The sequence below is a fragment of the Lissotriton vulgaris genome, chromosome 3_1, assembly GCF_964263255.1.
Source record: "Lissotriton vulgaris chromosome 3_1, aLisVul1.2, whole genome shotgun sequence".
NCBI lineage: Eukaryota > Metazoa > Chordata > Amphibia > Caudata > Salamandridae > Lissotriton > Lissotriton vulgaris.
In genome coordinates this window covers 1574952382-1574974575 of record NC_141689.1, presented here as the reverse complement: position 1 = coordinate 1574974575, position 22194 = coordinate 1574952382, and the positions used below count along the sequence as shown (strand labels likewise).

The 22194-nt window shown below is 41.5% G+C and overlaps 1 protein-coding gene across 2 annotated transcripts in view; it reads right to left on the bottom strand.

Moving 5' to 3' along the window:
* Positions 1 to 22194, bottom strand: part of ECPAS (Ecm29 proteasome adaptor and scaffold) — a 780178-nt gene that overhangs the window by 483930 nt on the left and 274054 nt on the right. For both annotated transcript variants that reach the window (XM_086962068.1, XM_086962067.1), the window contains exons 20-22: positions 18239 to 18373; positions 17356 to 17515; positions 2473 to 2645 (exon numbers count right to left, since the gene is read on the bottom strand). In XM_086962068.1, the coding sequence (XP_086818194.1) occupies positions 2473 to 2645; positions 17356 to 17515; positions 18239 to 18373 (468 nt within the window). The remainder of the gene's footprint in view (positions 1 to 2472; positions 2646 to 17355; positions 17516 to 18238; positions 18374 to 22194) is intronic.

Sequence of the window (22194 nt, the reverse complement as noted above, 5' to 3'; positions counted from 1 at the left end):
TTGAGCTGCCTAATGTATAACTGCGGAAGACAAACTACTAGGATAAGAAGTTGGCCAGCAGAATACGAGGACTTCACCCCTATTTTTTGTCAAGATATCTTTCCACATGTGAGCGTTGTACGATTTTTTGATTGGACTCTTACAAAACAGCAATTAGGATTGAGAATCAAACATAATTGCTAGTATTAACCTACATCCACAGAGTTACTCCCTTCCACGTGAGGAGATTTGAACAAGTATTCAGGTCAAACAACTAACTTTCTAGTAAGGTTTACTGTTGGACTTGGACTTCTCTACAGGGTCATTCCCAAACTTTTCGGCCTTAATCCTCCTGTTTTCTGAACCCATTTGTGTTGGATTTTAGGACTATGCATTTTACCACTGCTAACCAGTGCTAAAGTGATTGTGCTCTATTTCAAACATGGTCAAATTGGCTTACACCCAATTGACAAATTTAATTTACTTGGAAGTCCCTAGTAAAGTTGTACTACGTGCATCGAGGGCTTGTAACTTAAATGCTACTAGCTGGCTGCAGGACTGACTGGGCCTCCCACTTAGAAAGTCTTTTTAACATGTCTTAGACCTGCCATTGCAGCCTGTGTGTGCAGTTTTAAACTGCCATTTCGACCTGACAAAATAAACCTTTTGCCAGGTCCAACCCATCCTTTTTAATACATATAAGTCACCCCTAGGGTAGGCCCTAAGCAGCCCATAGGCCAGGGTGGAATGTATTAAAAAAGTTGTACATGTACTTTAACATGTCCTGACAGTGAAAACAATGTACATTTGTTTTCACTACTACAAGGCCAACCTCTCCTACAGGATAACATTGAATTACCTTATTACATTTAGTAAGTGATAACTTTCAATTGGGAGCAGGGAGGGATACTGAGTTTGGTCTCTAAAGAATTTCAATTTAAAACCCTCTTTAAGGGTAACTTTGGATTTTAAGTCAAAATTCTGAAAATGTTACTTTTTGTAAGTTGGCATTTTCTTGTCCAAAGTATTTGGCGCCTACAGCCTGTATACTGGGTCACACGACTAAGTGTAGCTGGCAGTTGTTTTGTATTGTTCCCAGACACTGACGAAGAGGGAAAAGGTGCTGGAAGGATGGGCCATCTCTGACTTGATGGGGGGAGGGGGTGCTTCACCTGCCACAATGGCACATCACAAAGACTCCGTCTCAGCACAATCACAAAGGGTTTCACACTAGTCTTTTGAACCCCCGGACAATTTGGGGCCAGGGCAAGGAGGCAGAAAAATCCAGACACCCCTGTATGGGGAGGGCTCTAGAAGCTTCCCCACTTTAAAGTGGCACCAGGTAGGAGTAGTGGACCCTCAAACAAAACTCATCAGTACATCTCTGGACCTGTGGAAGACTCAGAAGGACTACTGTGTTGCTCTGCTGTAAGGAGTGCTACTCTGCTGCCCTGATGCCTGAGTGAGAAGGACTAATGTGCATCTTGAAAGCAGGACCACCAGAGTGACTCCAAGGGCTAGCTGGCTGGCTGCCTGATCAGAGCCTCAGGGAGAGAGAGGGATTCAACCATCTTGAACCCTGCACCTGGACTCTGCTTTCTGCGAGTCCCCTTCCCCAAGTGGTGCCACCCCAGTCCTGGACACATGGAAGTGGGCCTGAAGGTGCTCTGCTAGGCCAGTAGAGGTCATTTGGGTAGAACCGGCGCAGTATGATACATCTCCTTGCAGCTCCGCATCAGAACCGCCTCTGTGCGACGCATCCCTGATGCAGGACCCAGCATCTCTTAGGAAGCATCACTGCGAGACATCTCCAACGCAGAAGCTCACATTGCAGCTCTGAAACTCCTCAGAACCAATGGTCCATCCTTGTCGCAGGACCATGCTTTGCAGCCCTCAGCTATCAGGAATCGCCGCTGCAGAAGGCATCCTCAACACAGGATCTCACAACGTGCCGCAAAGAGTACTTAAGGTTCTTTGTTAAGCAGGCCTAACTTGGTCCCTGTATCCGGCCCACGCTCCATCATCGTTGGCCTGAACTAGTGACTCTGTCCCGGTCCAGTGATAACCACAGTTGGTGCTTTGTGATTTTAAGCACTGTTTTTATTTAAATCTTAAATATTGAACATCTCAGTTTCTATTAATTGTATTTTAATTCAATTTTTCTCAATTCAAATAGATTTTTCTTGCGTTGTGTTTTCACTTCATTGCTATTTGAACTGCTGCATAAATACTTTACATATTGCCTCTAAATTAAGCCTAACTGCTGCTGTGCCAGGCTATCAGAGGCTTAAGCACAGGGTAATCTGAGGTTTGCTTGTGTTTTACCCTGACAGCAACTGTGGTTGCTGCTTGAGTAAGGTTTCACCCCGCTCAACCAGTAACCCAATTTCCTACATTTACATTACTTCCTCATGTCTTGGTAGTACACTTCTTTCTGAGTGTCTGTGTACATAAAACAAAAACAAAAAAGACAGAAAACTCAAAGAACCTTGCCTTATTTGTCTCCTTGCCAGACGGTATTCTCGCTAGTAATGTTTCCACAAGGCGCAGCTGAGTAAATCCAGAACCTTCACTGGGAATTGGCAAGGGTCCATTCTTGCCTATTTCCCCCAGAGCTGTACAAGCCGCCATTCCCAGCAGCGGAGAAGGATTATCCAAAAATAAACCTGCATAAGAAATACAATACAATGGTTTACATATTTGGAACTAAAATAGCCTATCATTCCCCACTCTCTCAAACAACACACTTCTATACAACTGTTGAAAATCTGTCAAAAGGACAATTAGTTTCTAACACATTTTTATAACGGATTAAAGTCCTTCAATCTGTCTAATGGTAGAGGATGCTGTAGTATGTCCTGAGAGAAGTAAGACAAAAGTTCTGACAGGCCCGCAAGTGTTAGAAGGGGCCTATTTTAAAAGCAAAACATGGGTTAAACTCACTTAAGTAAGTTAAGGTATTTGAAGAGCACAGCATACACCCTCTGGTCCCTGGGCAATACGAGGAATAAGAACTGTAGAAGAGGCAGGTGAGTAATAAATAAATAGCTGACTATATGAATCTAACGGAGGGCAAACCAAACACACGGAAAGGGCAACAAATATATAATTTACTTCCCCCACAGATCTATCCGAGTACCTACAACCCACCACCTGTTATCCAGAGGCGAGTGGAGGTTAATCAAAAGAAGGATAACCACGGGGAAGGACATACCCTATATAACTGAAGGTAGGTAAACGACTGACCCCTCAGTTAGGGTTAATTGAAACCCCAAACATTGAATATCCCCTTAAAAAAATGTCTATCCATATTATTCTCTATAGGGGTTCCTCTTATGTAACTGATCGAAGACACACTCAGAAGTCCCATATCCAAAGGGCATTTTCCGATTCTTAAGTGCAAGCGAACATCCTAACTGGTAATGAAATTTCGTTATAATTTTGAATAGACATTTATGTACGAATACTAAGAAATATGAGGTCTGTGATTCAGTAATCCACATATCTGTATACTTTATCACTAGACCGTACATAATATCCACCGACAGACCAAGGCAACGGTCTAGCTGGGAGAGGAAACTGTCAAAACCTCAAGATAAGAGATTCAGATCCTTATCGCAAGGTCAGTAACCTGGAGTGAGTGGTATGACTGAGTTAATAGATCTGGTCATTAACTACGTTATAACGGAGGGAACTGTAAACTAGCCGAATTCTAATCCATGAGGAGACATCACTGGATTAAATTGTGTAACATCATGAATACTATGTTTTCCTGAATGCTGATATGTCCTTAATGCATGTTTACAATCTTTTGCCTAGGATTGAATATTAGCTTAAATAAGCAAATGACATCGAACTATAAAAGTTATTATATATTCATCGATCCTTTTCTAACACACAGGAAGGATACTTATTATAACCCCAAACGATTTCAAACTGTCCTGATGAAGGTGTGACCATATCCAAGGGCCAAGACACCGAAACGCGTCAACGCTTTTTTCTCGTAGAATTCAAGCCTAAGAGTTTCTTGATATTTTGCACATTGCAACACGGGAAACCTATTAAAGTATGGTATAGGCTGGTGAATCTTACAATCCGTCACAACAAAAGGTGTTACTTTAGAGTAGGGGGTTCGTTTTCATTCCACCTTAGAAAGATTGTGTCATTCCTTTGTTTTCTTTATATGTCCTCTACAATCAATGATAAGATCATGTTGACAATTTAAAATGTGTATTTTCTTTCCCTGCTTGATACACTGTATAAATATGTTTTAACATTCTTTTTAATTTACTGTATAATATGAAATGTTTTTACTTTACATGTACTATTGAATTTGTAATGAATTTTTAATCTATAGGTTTTTTAATAATAAAAAGACTGTGAAAGGTATAAACTAGTTTGTGACCAGTGATTTAAAATATTATCTGTAGTATTCAGTGTGAGTGAGTGAGATAACCTCCCATAAAACTATCTTCTCCAGGGATAGTTCTTTGACTTTTCGAAGAGGCAGGTGAACCTGAAAATAAAGTTTGGAGTTTCTTTCTGAAGAGACGGTATGAGGATACAATCTTTACTCCAGGAGGAAGTTATTCTTGAGAATAGGGTGGCAAGGGCAAGGGTGGAGAAAAGCCTTAGCCATATAGAATGTTTTTTTAAAGGAAGGTTGTACAGGAAAGTTTGAAGAAGGAAGGGAAATGTTTGCTTTAAAGCAATGACGCATTTCCTTAAAGACACATGTATTTAGCAAAGTGTTTAAAGAGATATGCTGCTCTGAATTGGAATCCAGTGTGGTTTGTCTAGGGCAAGCTTAGCTGTGGTGAAACAGTTATGCAGCAACAAGCCTGGCTGCATGAATATCAATATTTTGCAATTGTGGTAAAACATTTTTTTTTTAAAGATAGTGATTCCTTGCTCCTAGGAGAGATATGGTAATTAAGGATGTTTTTTAACTTCCATGGGTGCTCATATACATGGGTGCTGTTGAGAGTTTGGAAGGATAGACCCAGTTGTCTCAGAAATTGCAGGGGGGGGCATTCATATACAATATCTGGCAATGTGCCCTAAACTCTGCTGTATTGGAAAGAATTCTTGTTGAAGCAAAGGCAAAATTATGTATTCTGGGGGGGCCTTTGGTGGTGCTGTGTCACAATACCCAAAATAGTTTTGCAACCTTGGACTGGTAGTAGCCAGGTGAAAAATGGCAAGACTATGGGGGGGGGGAGGTGTGGGGAGGGCACCCTCCCAAAGAGGGAGAACTAGAAGAAAGATTTGTAGTAGTATATTGGGCTGAAAGATCAATGTAAGAAGGTAGCGTGCCCAGGAATGTTCCTAAAAGTAAGGGGACCATGGACAACACAGACCGGGTACTAATGATTCTTTGTAATGACATCAGTATACGATTTGTATGATTTGACCTCGTCAAGGTCTGGTACTAAGGATGAAGAGGAGTGTTAATGAAATGGGGTGGTGAACGTCTATGTTCAGAATTTGTCTGGGGAGATTCAATGCTGCACTCTTGCCCCCTGAGTCACCCCTTCTTGTTATGTAGATTTATGAAGGGTAACATATATATATATATATATATATATATATATCCAACCAAAACCTTCTCCAGTAACGAAAAGAGATCCGGGCCACTTGGAAGTGCAAGCGTGATTTTATTCAATGGCTTTCTCGACGCGTTTCGCAGTCAATTCTGCTTTTTCACGAGACAGAAACCAAACAGGAAGTGCTGAATAAATACAGTCACATGGTATTGAATTCATACTCATGGAAAACAGACTACAGGTAAATTTACGGGCTGAGTTCGGTGTAAACAAAGACTCACTGTGCAACAGAATGGACACATTAAAGCTGTGGTACATAGATTAAAGTTGCTGATTTGCAGTCTTAACTAAACAATAATAAATGAATTGTTTTAGCTCACATTGAATACTGTTCGTGAAGCCCCAGTGGGCACCGTGGTTGCACAAAAATAGCGTGCACTGGTTACAGGTTAAAAATAAGTGCAACCAAATGCTGGAAGCATTGTATCCGTCTTTCAGTTAGTGAAGAGTTGTGCCCCAGTGGGCACCATGACAGCCTTGAATTCATTCATTCATACTGTCGGAACATCCTCAAACATGTGAAGCCTTATTCACAATACTGTGATTGCGCCCAAGTGGGCAAAACCAAAATGTTCCAAAGTTTCACAGATTCAGCGAAGTCCATTCATACATTTCATGCTCATCTGAGGCTCTTAATAATCGGACAGATTCCCAAAATTGGTCACCAGGCCACTCTGTAAACCAAAAGAATGAGAAATATGCAATCAGTGACTGTAATATAAGTGATAAAGTGATAAAGAAAACAATGTTAGTTAAAAAACGGCAGATATATACACAGACAAACCGACAAGTTAACCTAAATGCAAACTCAATTCCTCATGCAAATTATGGCCATTAGGTTGGGTGGTCCTATACTTGATAATTAGTCTAGATTCAAGTCTCCTCATCTCCTTGATGCGGTCTCCCCCTCTTTCCCTTAAAGGGACTGTCTCCAGTACACAGAATGATAGCAAATTCGCATTGCTCTTATGGTGCGTTGCGAAATGCCTAGCAATGGGATATTGCTTATCTCCATTGGTTATGGCTCGCATGTGTTCGAGCACTCTTTTCTTGGCCTGGTGTTTGGAGCTGCCGATGTAATGCAACTGGCAGGGGCATTTCAATGCGTATACAACATGGTCGGTAAGACATGTTACATGCTTGGTGATTTTAAATTTGCTAGCATCTTTGGACAATTGTACTTCCTTAATGTTTTTGCTATTGCGAAAGGCTTTACACCTGCCACAAATGTAAAAACCTTGCACCGGGTTCCTCTGTTTAACAGTTTTGGGTAAGAGAGTTGAACAGAGAAGGTCTTTCAGGGATTTGGGTCTCCTGAAAGTGAGTTGGGGATGCTCAGAGATTACTGGAGCTAGGTCCTTGTCTAGTTTTAAAATGTTCCAGTATTTGCTCAAAGCATTCCTCACTCCCCTGGGGTCACAGTTGTAATCAGTGATAAATCTACTGATCACCCCTTCTTTAGGCTGACTTTCTGGTGTAGTGGGGCTGAGGAGGCTTATCCTGTCTCTTTCTTTTACCTTGGCCAGAGCCCTGGCTATACATTTTCGACCATACCCACGTTCTTTGAACCTTTCACTCATGAGGGTCGCTTCTCTGTTGTAGTCTACTTCATTAGAGCAATTCCGTTTAGCTCTAAGGAATTCCCCTACAGGGATAGAATTAATGAGGTTGGTCGGGTGACAGCTCGAGGCGTGCAGTAAGCTGTTCCCAGCCGTACTTTTGCGGAATAGGGTCGTAGTGAGAGTGTTATTCTTATTCTCAACCCTGACATCCAAAAATTCAATGACTGTGGGATTCGTATGGCAAGTGAAGCTGAGATTAAAGTCATTAGAATTCAGATCTTTAACAAAATCCAACGCCTCTTGTTGGCTTCCACTCCAGACAATAAAAATATCGTCTATGTAGCGTAGCCAACAAGCAACTTTGGTCGAAAACGCCGGGGACTGGTAGACCACCTTCTCTTCCCACAGTCCCAGGTAAAGACAGGCAAAACTGGGCGCAAAACAACTCCCCATCGCCGTGCCCAGTAGCTGATGGTAGACAGTCTCATTAAATAGGAAAAAATTCTTAGTGAGGCATGTATGTGCCATCGCAAGAATCATCTCAGTATGGAGAAGGTAGGAGATAGACCGAGTTTTGAGGAAGTGTCTGCATGCCTCAATGCCTTGCTGATGGGGAATACAAGTGTAAAGGCTATTTACATCTAGGGTCATGAATAGCCACTTAGGGTCCCAGGGCATGTTGTTGATTTTCTGTAGGAAATGACCCGAGTCTCTAAGATATGAGGGCAAGTTCAGCACCAGTGGTTGCAAAAAGAAGTCCACATATCTTGAGGTGTTTTCCCAACAACTGTCCCTAGATGATACAATGGGTCTCCCGGGGGGATCAGTTATACTTTTATGGACTTTAGGTAGGAGGTAGAGGGCGGGTATTTTGGGATGTCTATTGAGAATGAAATTAAATTCCTCTTTGCTAATGAGCTTCCTTTCCCTCCATTCATTAAGTTGTTCTGTGTAATTGGAAACACAGGCAAGATAAATTGCCCTATTACTTTTCTCATACTTAGTGCAATCTCTTAGCTGGGATAGGCCTTCATTGATATACATGTCACGGGGTAACACCACCATATTTCCCCCTTTATCAGATTTCTTGATGACGAAAATCTGATAAAGGGGGAAATATGGTGGTGTTACCCCGTGACATGTATATCAATGAAGGCCTATCCCAGCTAAGAGATTGCACTAAGTATGAGAAAAGTAATAGGGCAATTTATCTTGCCTGTGTTTCCAATTACACAGAACAACTTAATGAATGGAGGGAAAGGAAGCTCATTAGGAAAGAGGAATTTAATTTCATTCTCAATAGACATCCCAAAATACCCGCCCTCTACCTCCTACCTAAAGTCCATAAAAGTATAACTGATCCCCCCGGGAGACCCATTGTATCATCTAGGGGCAGTTGTTGGGAAAACACCTCAAGATATGTGGACTTCTTTTTGCAACCACTGGTGCTGAACTTGCCCTCATATCTTAGAGACTCGGGTCATTTCCTACAGAAAATCAACAACATGCCCTGGGACCCTAAGTGGCTATTCATGACCCTAGATGTAAATAGCCTTTACACTTGTATTCCCCATCAGCAAGGCATTGAGGCATGCAGACACTTCCTCAAAACTCGGTCTATCTCCTACCTTCTCCATACTGAGATGATTCTTGCGATGGCACATACATGCCTCACTAAGAATTTTTTCCTATTTAATGAGACTGTCTACCATCAGCTACTGGGCACGGCGATGGGGAGTTGTTTTGCGCCCAGTTTTGCCTGTCTTTACCTGGGACTGTGGGAAGAGAAGGTGGTCTACCAGTCCCCGGCGTTTTCGACCAAAGTTGCTTGTTGGCTACGCTACATAGACGATATTTTTATTGTCTGGAGTGGAAGCCAACAAGAGGCGTTGGATTTTGTTAAAGATCTGAATTCTAATGACTTTAATCTCAGCTTCACTTGCCATACGAATCCCACAGTCATTGAATTTTTGGATGTCAGGGTTGAGAATAAGAATAACACTCTCACTACGACCCTATTCCGCAAAAGTACGGCTGGGAACAGCTTACTGCACGCCTCGAGCTGTCACCCGACCAACCTCATTAATTCTATCCCTGTAGGGGAATTCCTTAGAGCTAAACGGAATTGCTCTAATGAAGTAGACTACAACAGAGAAGCGACCCTCATGAGTGAAAGGTTCAAAGAACGAGGGTATGGTCGAAAATGTATAGCCAGGGCTCTGGCCAAGGTAAAAGAAAGAGACAGGATAAGCCTCCTCAGCCCCACTACACCAGAAAGTCAGCCTAAAGAAGGGGTGATCAGTAGATTTATCACTGATTACAACTGTGACCCCAGGGGAGTGAGGAATGCTTTGAGCAAATACTGGAACATTTTAAAACTAGACAAGGACCTAGCTCCAGTAATCTCTGAGCATCCCCAACTCACTTTCAGGAGACCCAAATCCCTGAAAGACCTTCTCTGTTCAACTCTCTTACCCAAAACTGTTAAACAGAGGAACCCGCTACAAGGTTTTTACATTTGTGGCAGGTGTAAAGCCTGTCGCAATAGCAAAAACATTAAGGAAGTACAATTGTCCAAAGATGCTAGCAAATTTAAAATCACCAAGCATGTAACATGTCTTACCGACCATGTTGTATACGCATTGAAATGCCCCTGCCAGTTGCATTACATCGGCAGCTCCAAACACCAGGCCAAGAAAAGAGTGCTCGAACACATGCGAGCCATAACCAATGGAGATAAGCAATATCCCATTGCTAGGCATTTCGCAACGCACCATAAGAGCAATGCGAATTTGCTATCATTCTGTGTACTGGAGACAGTCCCTTTAAGGGAAAGAGGGGGAGACCGCATCAAGGAGATGAGGAGACTTGAATCTAGACTAATTATCAAGTATAGGACCACCCAACCTAATGGCCATAATTTGCATGAGGAATTGAGTGTGCATTTAGGTTAACTTGTCGGTTTGTCTGTGTATATATCTGCCGTTTTTTAACTAACATTGTTTTCTTTATCACTTTATCACTTATATTACAGTCACTGATTGCATATTTCTCATTCTTTTGGTTTACAGAGTGGTCTGGTGACCAATTTTGGGAATCTGTCCGATTATTAAGAGCCTCAGATGAGCATGAAATGTATGAATGGACTTCGCTGAATCTGTGAAACTTTGGAACATTTTGGTTTTGCCCACTTGGGCGCAATCACAGTATTGTGAATAAGGCTTCACATGTTTGAGGATGTTCCGACAGTATGAATGAATGAATTCAAGGCTGTCATGGTGCCCACTGGGGCACAACTCTTCACTAACTGAATGACGGATACAATGCTTCCAGCATTTGGTTGCACTTATTTTTAACCTGTAACCAGTGCACGCTATTTTTGTGCAACCACGGTGCCCACTGGGGCTTCACGAACAGTATTCAATGTGAGCTAAAACAATTCATTTATTATTGTTTAGTTAAGACTGCAAATCAGCAACTTTAATCTACGTACCACAGCTTTAATGTGTCCATTCTGTTGCACAGTGAGTCTTTGTTTACACCGAACTCAGCCCGTAAATTTACCTGTAGTCTGTTTTCCATGAGTATGAATTCAATACCATGTGACTGTATTTATTCAGCACTTCCTGTTTGGTTTCTGTCTCGTGAAAAAGCAGAATTGACTGCGAAACGCGTCGAGAAAGCCATTGAATAAAATCACGCTTTGCACTTCCAAGTGGCCCGGATCTCTTCTCTTTACTGGAGAAGGTTTTGGTTGGATACATTGGGACTCGCTATCCCATCCGAGGCCCGCCTTTGACAAGCGGCAGGGGTCTACAGCGACTTGTTTGGTTGGATAGAGATATATATATATATATAGATATATATATATATATATATATAGTGAAATGACTAATATGTTTTATAAAAATAGAAAACAACAATAAAAAATGAATTCTGCTATGACAGCAGCTATAGTTGCTTTTCTACATTCCACTAAGAGGAGGGGAATGGAGAGTCTGAGTTTGAACTAAAATAAAGTACAAGAAGAGCGGAGAAATTTTTAGTGTCCTAAACTACTGTTGTGCAGGTTGTTGAAATGGTGTTGATTGACCTGTATATGTATAATATATTGTCTGTTTTATCGTCGACGGTGAAACTTTAGTCGTCGACGGTATTGTCACAGCCATTGGGATTACTGTTGCCACATCTTCAGTCGATGACTGTGTCGTCGACGGTAGCATTGCCTTCGTCGACGGTGGTGTGTTCGTCGACAGTGTCTTCGCTGTCGACGATGGTGTTGTCGATGATGTTGTCGATGATGTCATCGTCGATGTCATCGTCGTCGACAGCTTCGCTGACAGGCTCGTCCACGATGTGGTCTTGACTCTCGTCGACGGTACAGTAGACGACGACAAGGGCAGCGCGGACAGTATAGAACCTGCAGAACTCACTGTCGATGTGGTAAACGCCGCGACTATCTCGACGACGAGAGAGTCACTGTGGTCGTCGTTGAAGTGAGAACAGGCGTCGACGGTGAACCTGCGCCTGATGAAGACTTGTGGCCATTTTTACCTTTAAAATGGCTAGAAGACTCTGGCTTTTCCTTAGACATTCCTGGATTCTGAAGGGATCCAATCTCTGAGGAGACTTTAGTTTGCTTCTCCTTTTTAAGAGATTCTTTAGGCGCTGGAGAGGTTTTGGATCGTTTCCTCCTCTCTTCAGGCTGACCTTCAGGCGACCTGGGACTCTTGAGTGACAGAGGACGTGTCGCTGTCAACATCCGAAGACGCAGACTGTTTTTTCTTCAGCCAAAGTAGAAGCCTTCCTTCTCTATCCCTCAAGGTCTTAGTGGAGAAGGTGCAGCAAATTTACATTGCTTAGTCTCATGGCTGGGATAGAGAAAATAAACACAATCTTTGTGTGCATCATCTACATGCACTCTCTTCTTCCCACAGGATTTATAGGCTCTAAATAATCCTTTCTTCTCAGACATTCTTCTTAAAGAAATCCGAAAGAGACTTATCTGAGACATTTGAAGTAAACTGAGCAGAGCTCAGAGAGACTCCCTTACACAACGAAGTGCAGTGAAAATCTGAAGGACTCGGCCTCTCTTGGGAAGGTTCTAGAGTGTGCTGGGTGCGGATTGGTTGAGTTTTCAGTTTGGTCCTTTTTGTAAAGGGAGACTAATAGGCTATAGAGAATATGGTTGCTGGCATAAAAGCCTATGGAAAGGTATTATCTATTACTTACTATTTTGTAATGTATGTACCATGGGACTCCCACTACGACGACGGGGAATGATTCAGGCATGTGAATCTATGAAAGATACCCCAATACTGGATAAAGGGAGAAGCCCACATAGGTTGTTGTTTGGGGTTGGTATAAGGGTTTCCCAATTGGGGGGGTGATGAGTGGAGATGGGAGGAGTGTAGGTCCAGGATTTCATCACCACTGAGGATTCTGGGTAAAGTGAGGAGAGAGGGTGGAGACGTTGTGTCTGTAACCTACTAAAAGGGTTAGTGAAGAAAAGGAGCAGAAGGAATTTGTTAATACTATCACATATGCGGGGGCCTTAAATATGTTTCTTTCAAATTTCGTGACCTTAAAGATCCAGCTAGGAGGAGTTTTGTTCTGTATGCTCTCTGTTGGGTTAATGTGTCATTTATATTTTCTACAGGAAAACCATTTGTTGGCCGGGACACGTCCATCTTTCATATATATAGAAAAGGTTTGTGTGAGAGGATTCTCAGGCACCTGAGCTTTCAAAAAGACTTGGAAATGAAGAAGTCAAGATCATTCATCACAAACACCTTCAGTATGGAAAAAGAACTTCAAGGGCAAAAACAACCCACAATTTCTGTCATCCATATAAGGTGTTTTTAAAGACCGCGTATCTTAGGATTTAATATTTTTCTCAAAGAAATTAGTCCTTCCAGTTTCACAGAAAGGCTTCCAGTTTTACAGAAACGCAAGATTGATTGGCACACATTTTTCTCAAATTGGAAAAGTTCGCTCAAGATTTCTGAGCTTTACCAAAGGTCTTGGTTTGACAATCAATACTATTAACCAAGTGTTCAGATCTCTTATTCAAGCTAATTTAATTTCTCTCAAGCAGCTCTATGAGTGGTTTGTTGTTGGTCTGGTTGTTCCTGAACTTCTAATGAGAACAATCATCCAAGACCCCAAATACCCTAACAGTACCACAGTTTCTAAAGCAATTTGTGTCTATGAAAAAACATGGTGAAGAGCCACAAGCATGATATTTTTCTTAAATAAACAACCTTAGAAGCCTTTTTTATGCACTCCAAAATGGAGTTATAAGCAATCTCAGATACGTTTTGGGGGAAAATGAATGATGCATCTTTTAGCGTTAATGTTTTTCAACTGTATCAGAAAGTTCTTAAAATTTGGTTGCCATATAAGAAATCTACATATAATGTGTTTATTTGCTGAGTTATTTATGTTCCTTTATATTCAATAACAATCTGAAATACAACACCAAAGCACTCAGAGCATGGTGAATCATAATTACATTATTTGGATGGCATGTACATCACATTACAGGGCCATCTTTTACTCTTACGCTGATAACGAACATTTTCAACTGATGTTTATTCAGGACGCTCAAAGATGCTTTTATTCAACTACAACAGGGACCTTGATTTGGGCTCCCTTTCAAAAACACATTTAAAATTGAAGAACTCACAAAATCAATTACTCAACATCAATCGTTTCCCTGCTCACAAAAAAGATGAGTTATTATGGAGGCTCAAACAATGGATTGCTGGGATGAGAAGGTCCATATACATGGATATTTTGAGAAATACAAATCAATCTGGATATTATTTTATTTTTTAAATCATGCTCTGGTTGTAGCAGACAAACTCCTACAGAGAAACCGATTTTGTAAAAGCAGTATCTCAATATGTATTTCCCATATAAGTAGAAGTTACTTAACCATAAAAGGGAAGATCAGACAAAAGAGAATTGCATACTGGTTTGACTGGCCACAAACACCGAGCCACCAGGTCAAAAGCACTTTTGCACTCTTAATAATATCCCTGCCATTGCCACTACGAATATCGAATCTTGATAAAAATGTATTCCATACTTGGTCTCAATAATTTAGATATGGGATGAAATTAAATACATTAGTAGGATTTCAGCAACTGTATTGCAGACACTTGAGTTAAAAAAAAAAAAACCTTCAGGTCATTTATTTTACTTCTTTTTCATAAAGGAATCACAGCAAACCTACCTCAGAATTAAAATATCCATAGGCCAGTAAATGGAGTACCATTAACTTGGGCTATAGCAATTTCTTACAGTCCTCAGAAAAAGTAGAAAATGTGCAATTAAGTACTATATGAAAAAAAGTTATTATAAAAGCTTAACTATCTCAGTTCTTCCTCCGAAAACAGGATCGGGACACTAGCAGAGAATATATTTCACCATACCATGTCATCGTCAGAAAAGTAATCTTACCTAATGAACCCTTGCTCACAATTGCCCTGCGATTAATATATGCCTAGAGCAAGAGTGATGCAGATAATTCCACTTTGCAAACATGTCTCAAAGTTATACTTCAAAAAAGGAGGAAGGCACTATCAAGTGTCCTACTTTCAATAAGTGTCCGTATATTAGTAAGTTTTATAAATTTTCATGGCCAGTTTTGTTTTAGTCATATTGTACCTTTAGTAGAATTCCATATTCACAAAATAGACAGCATCAGGGCGTTTTGGTCCCTTTGTAGGAACTTCTTCACAGATGCAAATACTACACATATAAAATTGTTTTTTAAAATGAATACTTCTTCATATATTACTCATTAAAAAAATCACCATGGAGATATATTTAAAGAATTCATATGAAAACAGTAAAAAATGTTTGAAAAAAATGAATCCAAATATAGTTGTATACTACACATGTTGCCAATAAATGTACAGATTTTATATAGGGAAAATATTCAGGCATACCAATACTTGTTACTATACAGGGTTTATATCCTGTATAGCCATGGCACAGTCCAAGAGACCAAGAGTGTCTTTTGTCCGTAACTTTTAATTTCCTACCCTCATTAAACAAACATTCTCAGTCTCAGGGATTTCAGGCATATCATCTGGAGAGATGGCACAGTGTTCACACGACTGCAGCAACTAAAGGGAGTTTGAAGGGTACATACAGCTTCTGAAAGATTACTTCATGGTAAGAGGAAAAAAGTGTACATTGCCTAATTAAAGGTGAAATGTGGACATGTAGATGCAAAAGACAGGATACTTTAAAGGTGAAAGCAAAAATGCAATGTAGATCCCCTTTAGTCATGACAAACAATATCCTATGTTGTGTAGTGACAACTCTAAGAATAAGTAGAATTCATTGGCCGCGAATCGTTGCATATATATTGTCTAAGGGATGGAATATTGGCTTGACCTTGGAGAATTATTTGAAAGGTTTCATTCCCCAGTTATATCGGTCCAGAACAAAAGGAAGATTGGTAGTCTACCAAACTGTTGGGTTTCCATATATTTAAGAGCTGTAAGACTTGTGAATTTGAAATAGATAAGAAAAAATAAGTTCAACTATAATTCTTAGACTAACTCAAATATTTGTCAATTTATTAATTGTAATACAAACTTGGTTGCTTACATACTGAGCTGGCTATCTCATTTACGCAGGCAGCACTATGACAACTGAAATCTAGGGACCATGAACATAAGAGAGAAATTAAATACAAGGAGTTGAAATATCTAATGGCAACACATTCTGCAGATTAATGATACAACTGGGTTTCATTCATGGAAATGAAAATATGGAGGCTATTGATAAGAGAAACAGGGAACATGTAAGCGTAGAAGAGTTTCAGGCTAAAAAAATATTGTTACAGGTAAAAAAATGTTTTTGCTGTGCATTGATTATATAGTGGTATTCCTCCCATATGGAGGAGCAGGGATTAAAGGATGAGTAGTGCCAAAGAACAAGTTACCTTCAGTAACACCTTATCTGGTAGAGACTATACCTCGCGCCAGATTCCTTAGCTTAGAATTTCCCCAAGTGTCATACTGGATCCGGAAGATATTTTGTGAGCAATACCCCTGCACACCATTAGGGGATGTCTATTGGGTCCGAGTCTATTGTCGTCCGTGCTGAAGTGACGTTGCAGTAACAAAATAGGCGCCACCCATGCGCGCTGACATCAGTTTGTTTTCACGACTTTCCATGCCAGAAGCTCAGCGCCATGTGGAACACTGACCACTGATGTGGTAGGGCTCCTTAGAAAATGTCTACCTCTACGGTGCCCTCCAGTATCATGTGAACTAAACACTGTCTTGAGCCAGCTCATGCTACCCTCCCCAAGCCGATCCACAAGGCACAACTAGAGTTCATCTCTGGGATTGCAGCACTTCTCCTAGTTCTTACTTAAGCAAGCAGGGGAGATGCAGGGACACAACATCTAAGACAGACCAATGCCAATGGGCATGCATTAAATGCACCATTAGAGAGCCCACAACGTTTAAATATCCCATTAGCAGCAGAGAAGGAAGGAGGAAATGGACATTGCCACAGAGACAAGTCAAGCTCTGCTCTAGTGGAGAAAAAAAACACAAAAGATGAATCTGAGTTCAGCATCTCCTACCATGATGGCACATGTTCCCTAGCCTCTTCCCCAGCCCCACTGGTTACTGAGAAGTTAAAAGCAAGTCAAACTACCAACAGAAAGTGTTAACTAAACTAATAAAGTCATGAAGCTCTGAATTAAAATGATTTGTTTAAGCAATAGTTGGCAGTAGGGCCAAGTCACCTAGCACACGGAAAATATAATTTGGCACAAGTTAAACCAACAAAAATGTGAAGTACTGAATTTGTCATGCAGCTGTCCACCAGTGAAATGTCAGAGGCAACCATTACTTAGACGAAACAAGGAACACCGTTTAAGACAGGACTGGGAGGTAGCTGAAGCATCTGCAGTGGAAAAAACTATTGAAAGTCAAGCCTGACAGCAGAAAAATATCAGAAAATTTGAGTCCTCTTGACACACATCCATATATAGGAACCTTGATGACTACAACTGTTGTGCAAGAGATTTGAATTAAAAATGGTTAGCTAATAAGAAGCACGATTTGTTTGACGTTACAGGATAACTGTGTTATTTAAGTTTAACTAGACACATTTACCCCAAATCACCCTTGTCTATCACAAAACTTATTTTACTGGTGTCAATGGGTTACCAATGGTTTCTGTAGCGGTTTGGATGAGCTGGTCTTGCTCTGGCATCACAGTCATGTTCGACTCCAGGCGAAACTCCGGGTCTTTTGTTTTCTTGTTGGCCATATACCGTCCTACCATGTATCCCAACGCTAGTAGAGAGCCATGCTGTGTCTCTAGGTTCTAGAACACAAACAATACCATTCACTGGAACATTATACATGGATTTAATCATAGATAATAATGCATGCAGAGAGTTACGGTGACATAACAAGCAGCTCTCTATGGGTCCAATTCTCAACACAAATTGAGCACCCAACGTTGTCATAGGGAGCAAAATAAATGCAATTTGTAGCAGTAAATTAGTAATCCTGAATCACAGACTCAAGATTAGCAGAAGGAAGTGTGCACTTTAACTTGTCAAAATTCCACTAGTGATGAAATTTCTGCAATTACAAATTTGGACCTTTCTTCAAAATTCAAGGTGTGCCTGTGTAAAATTACCTGTGACCCCCCCCCCCCCCCACCCCACCCCCCCAATACCACCCCCTTAGCAAGTAGTTTCTGCTCACAGAAACAGATCATAAATGTGCACCTGTAAGGATAGCAGTAAGTGCATTTCTTGGGTGGGAAAGAAGATAGAGCAACTCCTAGGATGTTTCCACCTTGAACATTTTTTTAAACATTCATAAAGTTGTCTGAACATCTGCAAATGTATGAGTGGCATGATTCCAGAAAATTGATCCAAAAGCAGAAGTAGTTCAATAAGAACAACATTTCAGACTCTGCTAACTGCAGTTAAACTGTGCTGCTATTGAGCCACATTCATCTGTCCACTTCTGCATAGGACAATAGGCTACTAAACACAGTGTAATGCATTTTTATTCAGTGCTTAAAAGTGCTTACATTGTTGTCCTTTGTACTCTTGATCAGATTCTGAATGGCAGCTTTCAGTTCATCCCCAGACATTGTAGACACCACAACTGCATACAGCTGGGATGCCAACTCGCGCATTTCCTCCTTACTGCTGCTCATCAGACCCTGCTCAGGAAGCAAATGCACAGGTCAGTGAAACAGAATTTATAAACAAGCGCATAGCCTACAGCAGAAGCGCCTCCTGTAAGACAAAAATAGATTCATCCACGGGCAGTGCAGTGCTATATAAATCTTTATTAATGTCATATATAATTAAAGCTCTTGCAACGGAAATTAATAGCCATGGCTTGAAAAACCGATGCAGGTCTAGAGGAACTCTTCAACTGTTCCAGTGCATTTTGTTCCTGAAACCATTAGTAATCACACTCGCACAAAGCTAAAAATATGCAATGTGTTTTTTTTATTCCTCAAGTTTATATAAAAAGGAAAGATAAAAGCTACTCCAACATTGCTGAACGGGGATAATGCAAATTAAACACAATATTAAAAATTCAGACTGTCTTAGGGTACTAGCATTATTTTATATCCATTGTGAGCTATGTCAATGGTATTTGTCTGTCCACTTTCTAGGCAAAGCTGAATTGTGGCAGAGTGATCCTGTGCGCTTCTAGGTCCTGCATATAGAGGAGCTGTACACACTCCCAATTTCTGAGCTCCTTCTCTCCCCTTATGCATCTTCCTTCCCTGTCCTTCTCCCAGATGCACCACAACAATGACTAGTGTGGTGTTAAGTGTTACACAAGATGAAACATGACATAATACTGAATGTGTAGCTCAAATCAATGCTGTCTGTCCGAAGAAAACAGATGCACACGAACAGCGCAGCCTGAAAGGCATGAATCTTTGATTGCTCTCAAACATGCAGACACACAAATAGGCAGAGGTGTCCGATTTCTTGTGTCGTGTCCATTTCTTTTTCAATTGACTTGTTGCGGTTTAAATGCCTAACACGTATTCCTCAGAGTAAGACTTGCTGCTCAGTGCCACGGCTACCCAGGATTGATCTGAGGGTTTCACAGACTAAACCCAAGGGTCCTAAAGGGGTTGGTAAGTGTATTACACAGTGAGGTTGCATTATCACACCATATAATACACCCCAATTCCTCACAACCATCTTTCATTCCTGATTGCTAGAATGAAAGCTCCAAATAATCAAAATACATTTGCTTGCATCAAAATTGAAAAATAACGAATTTCTTCCTTGCTTTTTGGTTCCCTAATTTTATCCCAAGGAAAATGAATGTGAATAAAATAATTGTATCAACAAAAATGTGTTACAGTCTCTTGATGGTAAACTGGAAGAACACAATAAAACCTTGGTATATCACTGTAGCATAATTTTAAATTAAACATATCTAAGATCATACTTAATTGATAACCCTAACTGAGTATGATATAGTTGCAGAGGACGCCACAAATTTTGAACAGGTATCCCTTCAACAGAGATCACTAAGTAATTGTAGAGAATTTTCTAATCATCACTAATGAAATAAAGGATACACTGTACATTAAGTCAAGTCAAGTCGGCTTTATTTCGATAAAAGAATATCTTTAAAAGCAATACAGAAATATCACAACAATTATTTAAAAACATAAAAACCAAGCCATACAAAACTGGATTCTTCTAACATCATAGATGGCGGTAATAAATTAACTAAGAAGGTACCAAAAGTGACCAAAATTAAACAATTTGGGAAAGCCGCTTTGACCTAATCAACCATGCCCAGCTTATATATTTGGATAGGCCACAAACATACAGCGGCGGGTATCTGATCTTAAAATTCGCAGGGCTACACTGCATTGTCGAGTTCCCAACTCCCTACATAGTGGCTTTAACCACCTACGTCGGGGTACTTTATAGGCAGGACATTCGAACAAGAGGTGTGGAATCGTCTCTGGCTTAAGTGGACAGAAAGGACAAAAAAGGGTGGTTTGAGCTGGGGGTTTCCACCGTGCAGTCAAATCTCTCACCGGTAGCATGCCAATTCTGAATTTAAAAAACAAGGCCATGTCCCTGGAGATCGAAATAATGTCCAAGTAGAGTTCCCGGAGTGCCACATCCTTTACAAGCAGAAAGTCCCTTGAAGTTCGGCACAAGCTGAGCTCGGTGTTTCTTTTGTTCATTACCCAAGTCCAGTATATGTTCTTCAGGGCTGCCTTGGGTGGAGCAGACCGAGATTGCCAAGCCCCTTCCAGCCCGAGCTCAACCAACAGACTTTTCACGTCACTTAGCCACCTTATTTTTGCCCAGCCAGACATGTCTAGTATCACCCTTAGCCCCTCGGCATAGCAAGAAAGTTCCGGCACCCTCCATAGGCGAGCCCACAGAAGGAGGGCATGCAGCCTAGCCTGATCTTGAATGGAGCGACAGCCCATGTCCAGCAACAAGGGAAGAATGGGAGTGCTATTGGGAAGAGACATCAGATCCCTAAGAAAACTATTCTCAGAAAGGGCCAACTTGCTCACATCCAGGGCGCCCCAGAGCTCTACTCCATAGAACACCGCACTAACGCCTTTAGCAGCATAAATGTCTAGCACTGGGGCGATAGGTTTCATCGATGATGCCCTCTGTTCTTTGAGAAGAGCCCCCACCACCCTTTTGTGGCTCAGGAGCATTTTATGGAGGTGACTATCCCACTTCACAGTGTTCAGTAGCCGAATACCGAGGTAGTCAAATTCCTTGACTCTTTCCAAGGGGACCGTATTAAGCACTGGGGGATGTCCAAGTTTACTGGGGGGGTTCAATACACGGAACTTGGTTTTATCGGTGTTGATCTTCAGACCCATTGACCCACAAAATTGTTCAAAGCCCACCAGCAAGGTCTGTAGGCCAACCGGGGTTTTTGAAATTAGCAAGGTGTCATCTGCAAATAGTAGTGTGGGTACCCTCCTTCCTGCCAAAGATGGCGCATCAGCTGAGATTTCTAGGAGGTGGTCCACTACTCCATTTATATAGAGTGAGAAAAGGGTAGGGGCGAGGACACACCCCTGCCGAACTCCTCTGCTAACTTTGATGCAGGCAGTCTTTTGACCTTGTGGTCCCCACCTCACCTGCGCAAAGTTATTCTCATGAAGCCTCATTATTAATCGCTGCAGATGCGGGGGCAAACCTAAATCACACAAGACCCTCCACAAACGCTCCCTGGGCACAAGTTCAAAGGCAGTCCGCAGGTCAATAAACGCCAAATACAGACTGCCTTTGCCTATGACCACCACCTTCTAATATAGCATCAGCCGCCGGAATGACTGCTCGATGGTCCCAGTGCCCACCCTGAAGCCTGCTTGAAAGTCGGACAGTATCTTGTTTTCTACCACCCAATGGAGAACCCTCCCTAGGATTACTTTCCCTGTCACTTTTTGGGACGAGTCTATCAGACTTATGGGTCGATAGTTTGCTGGGTCGTCCAGACTACCTTTCTTAAAGATCGGTACGACCTCAGCACCCATCCAAGACTCTGGGAGTGCGGCTCCTTGCTCGGTTGCACTGAGCAAAGAAGCAATCAAAGCACCCCACTCTCCGGGGTTGAGACGAAGCAAATCCCCCGGCAAGCCATCCAGCCCGGCAGCTTTCATCGGGTCAAGGGATTTAATGGCACTTTCAACCTCCTTAACTGTGAAGAAGGTGTCCACCTCTGTATTGCAACCACCAAGTATAGGTAGAGCAAAGGAGTCCAGCTCATCTTCCTCCGGGGCAGTGTAAAGACGAGAGAAGTGCTCAACCAAGAAGCCTCGGGGATGTTACAAGTGATAAGCGAATCTGTAGGTCTATGCTTAGCTCTAATTGCATTCCAAAAGCCCCTAGGATTCCTCCCTGCGCTTGCGGTTTTCAGGTTACTCCAGAACTGATCCCCCCAGTCCTTCTTGGCAACCTTTTGGGCTGACCTGTAATTCTGCCTTGCAGCTGCAACTAACCCACCGTCTCTCTT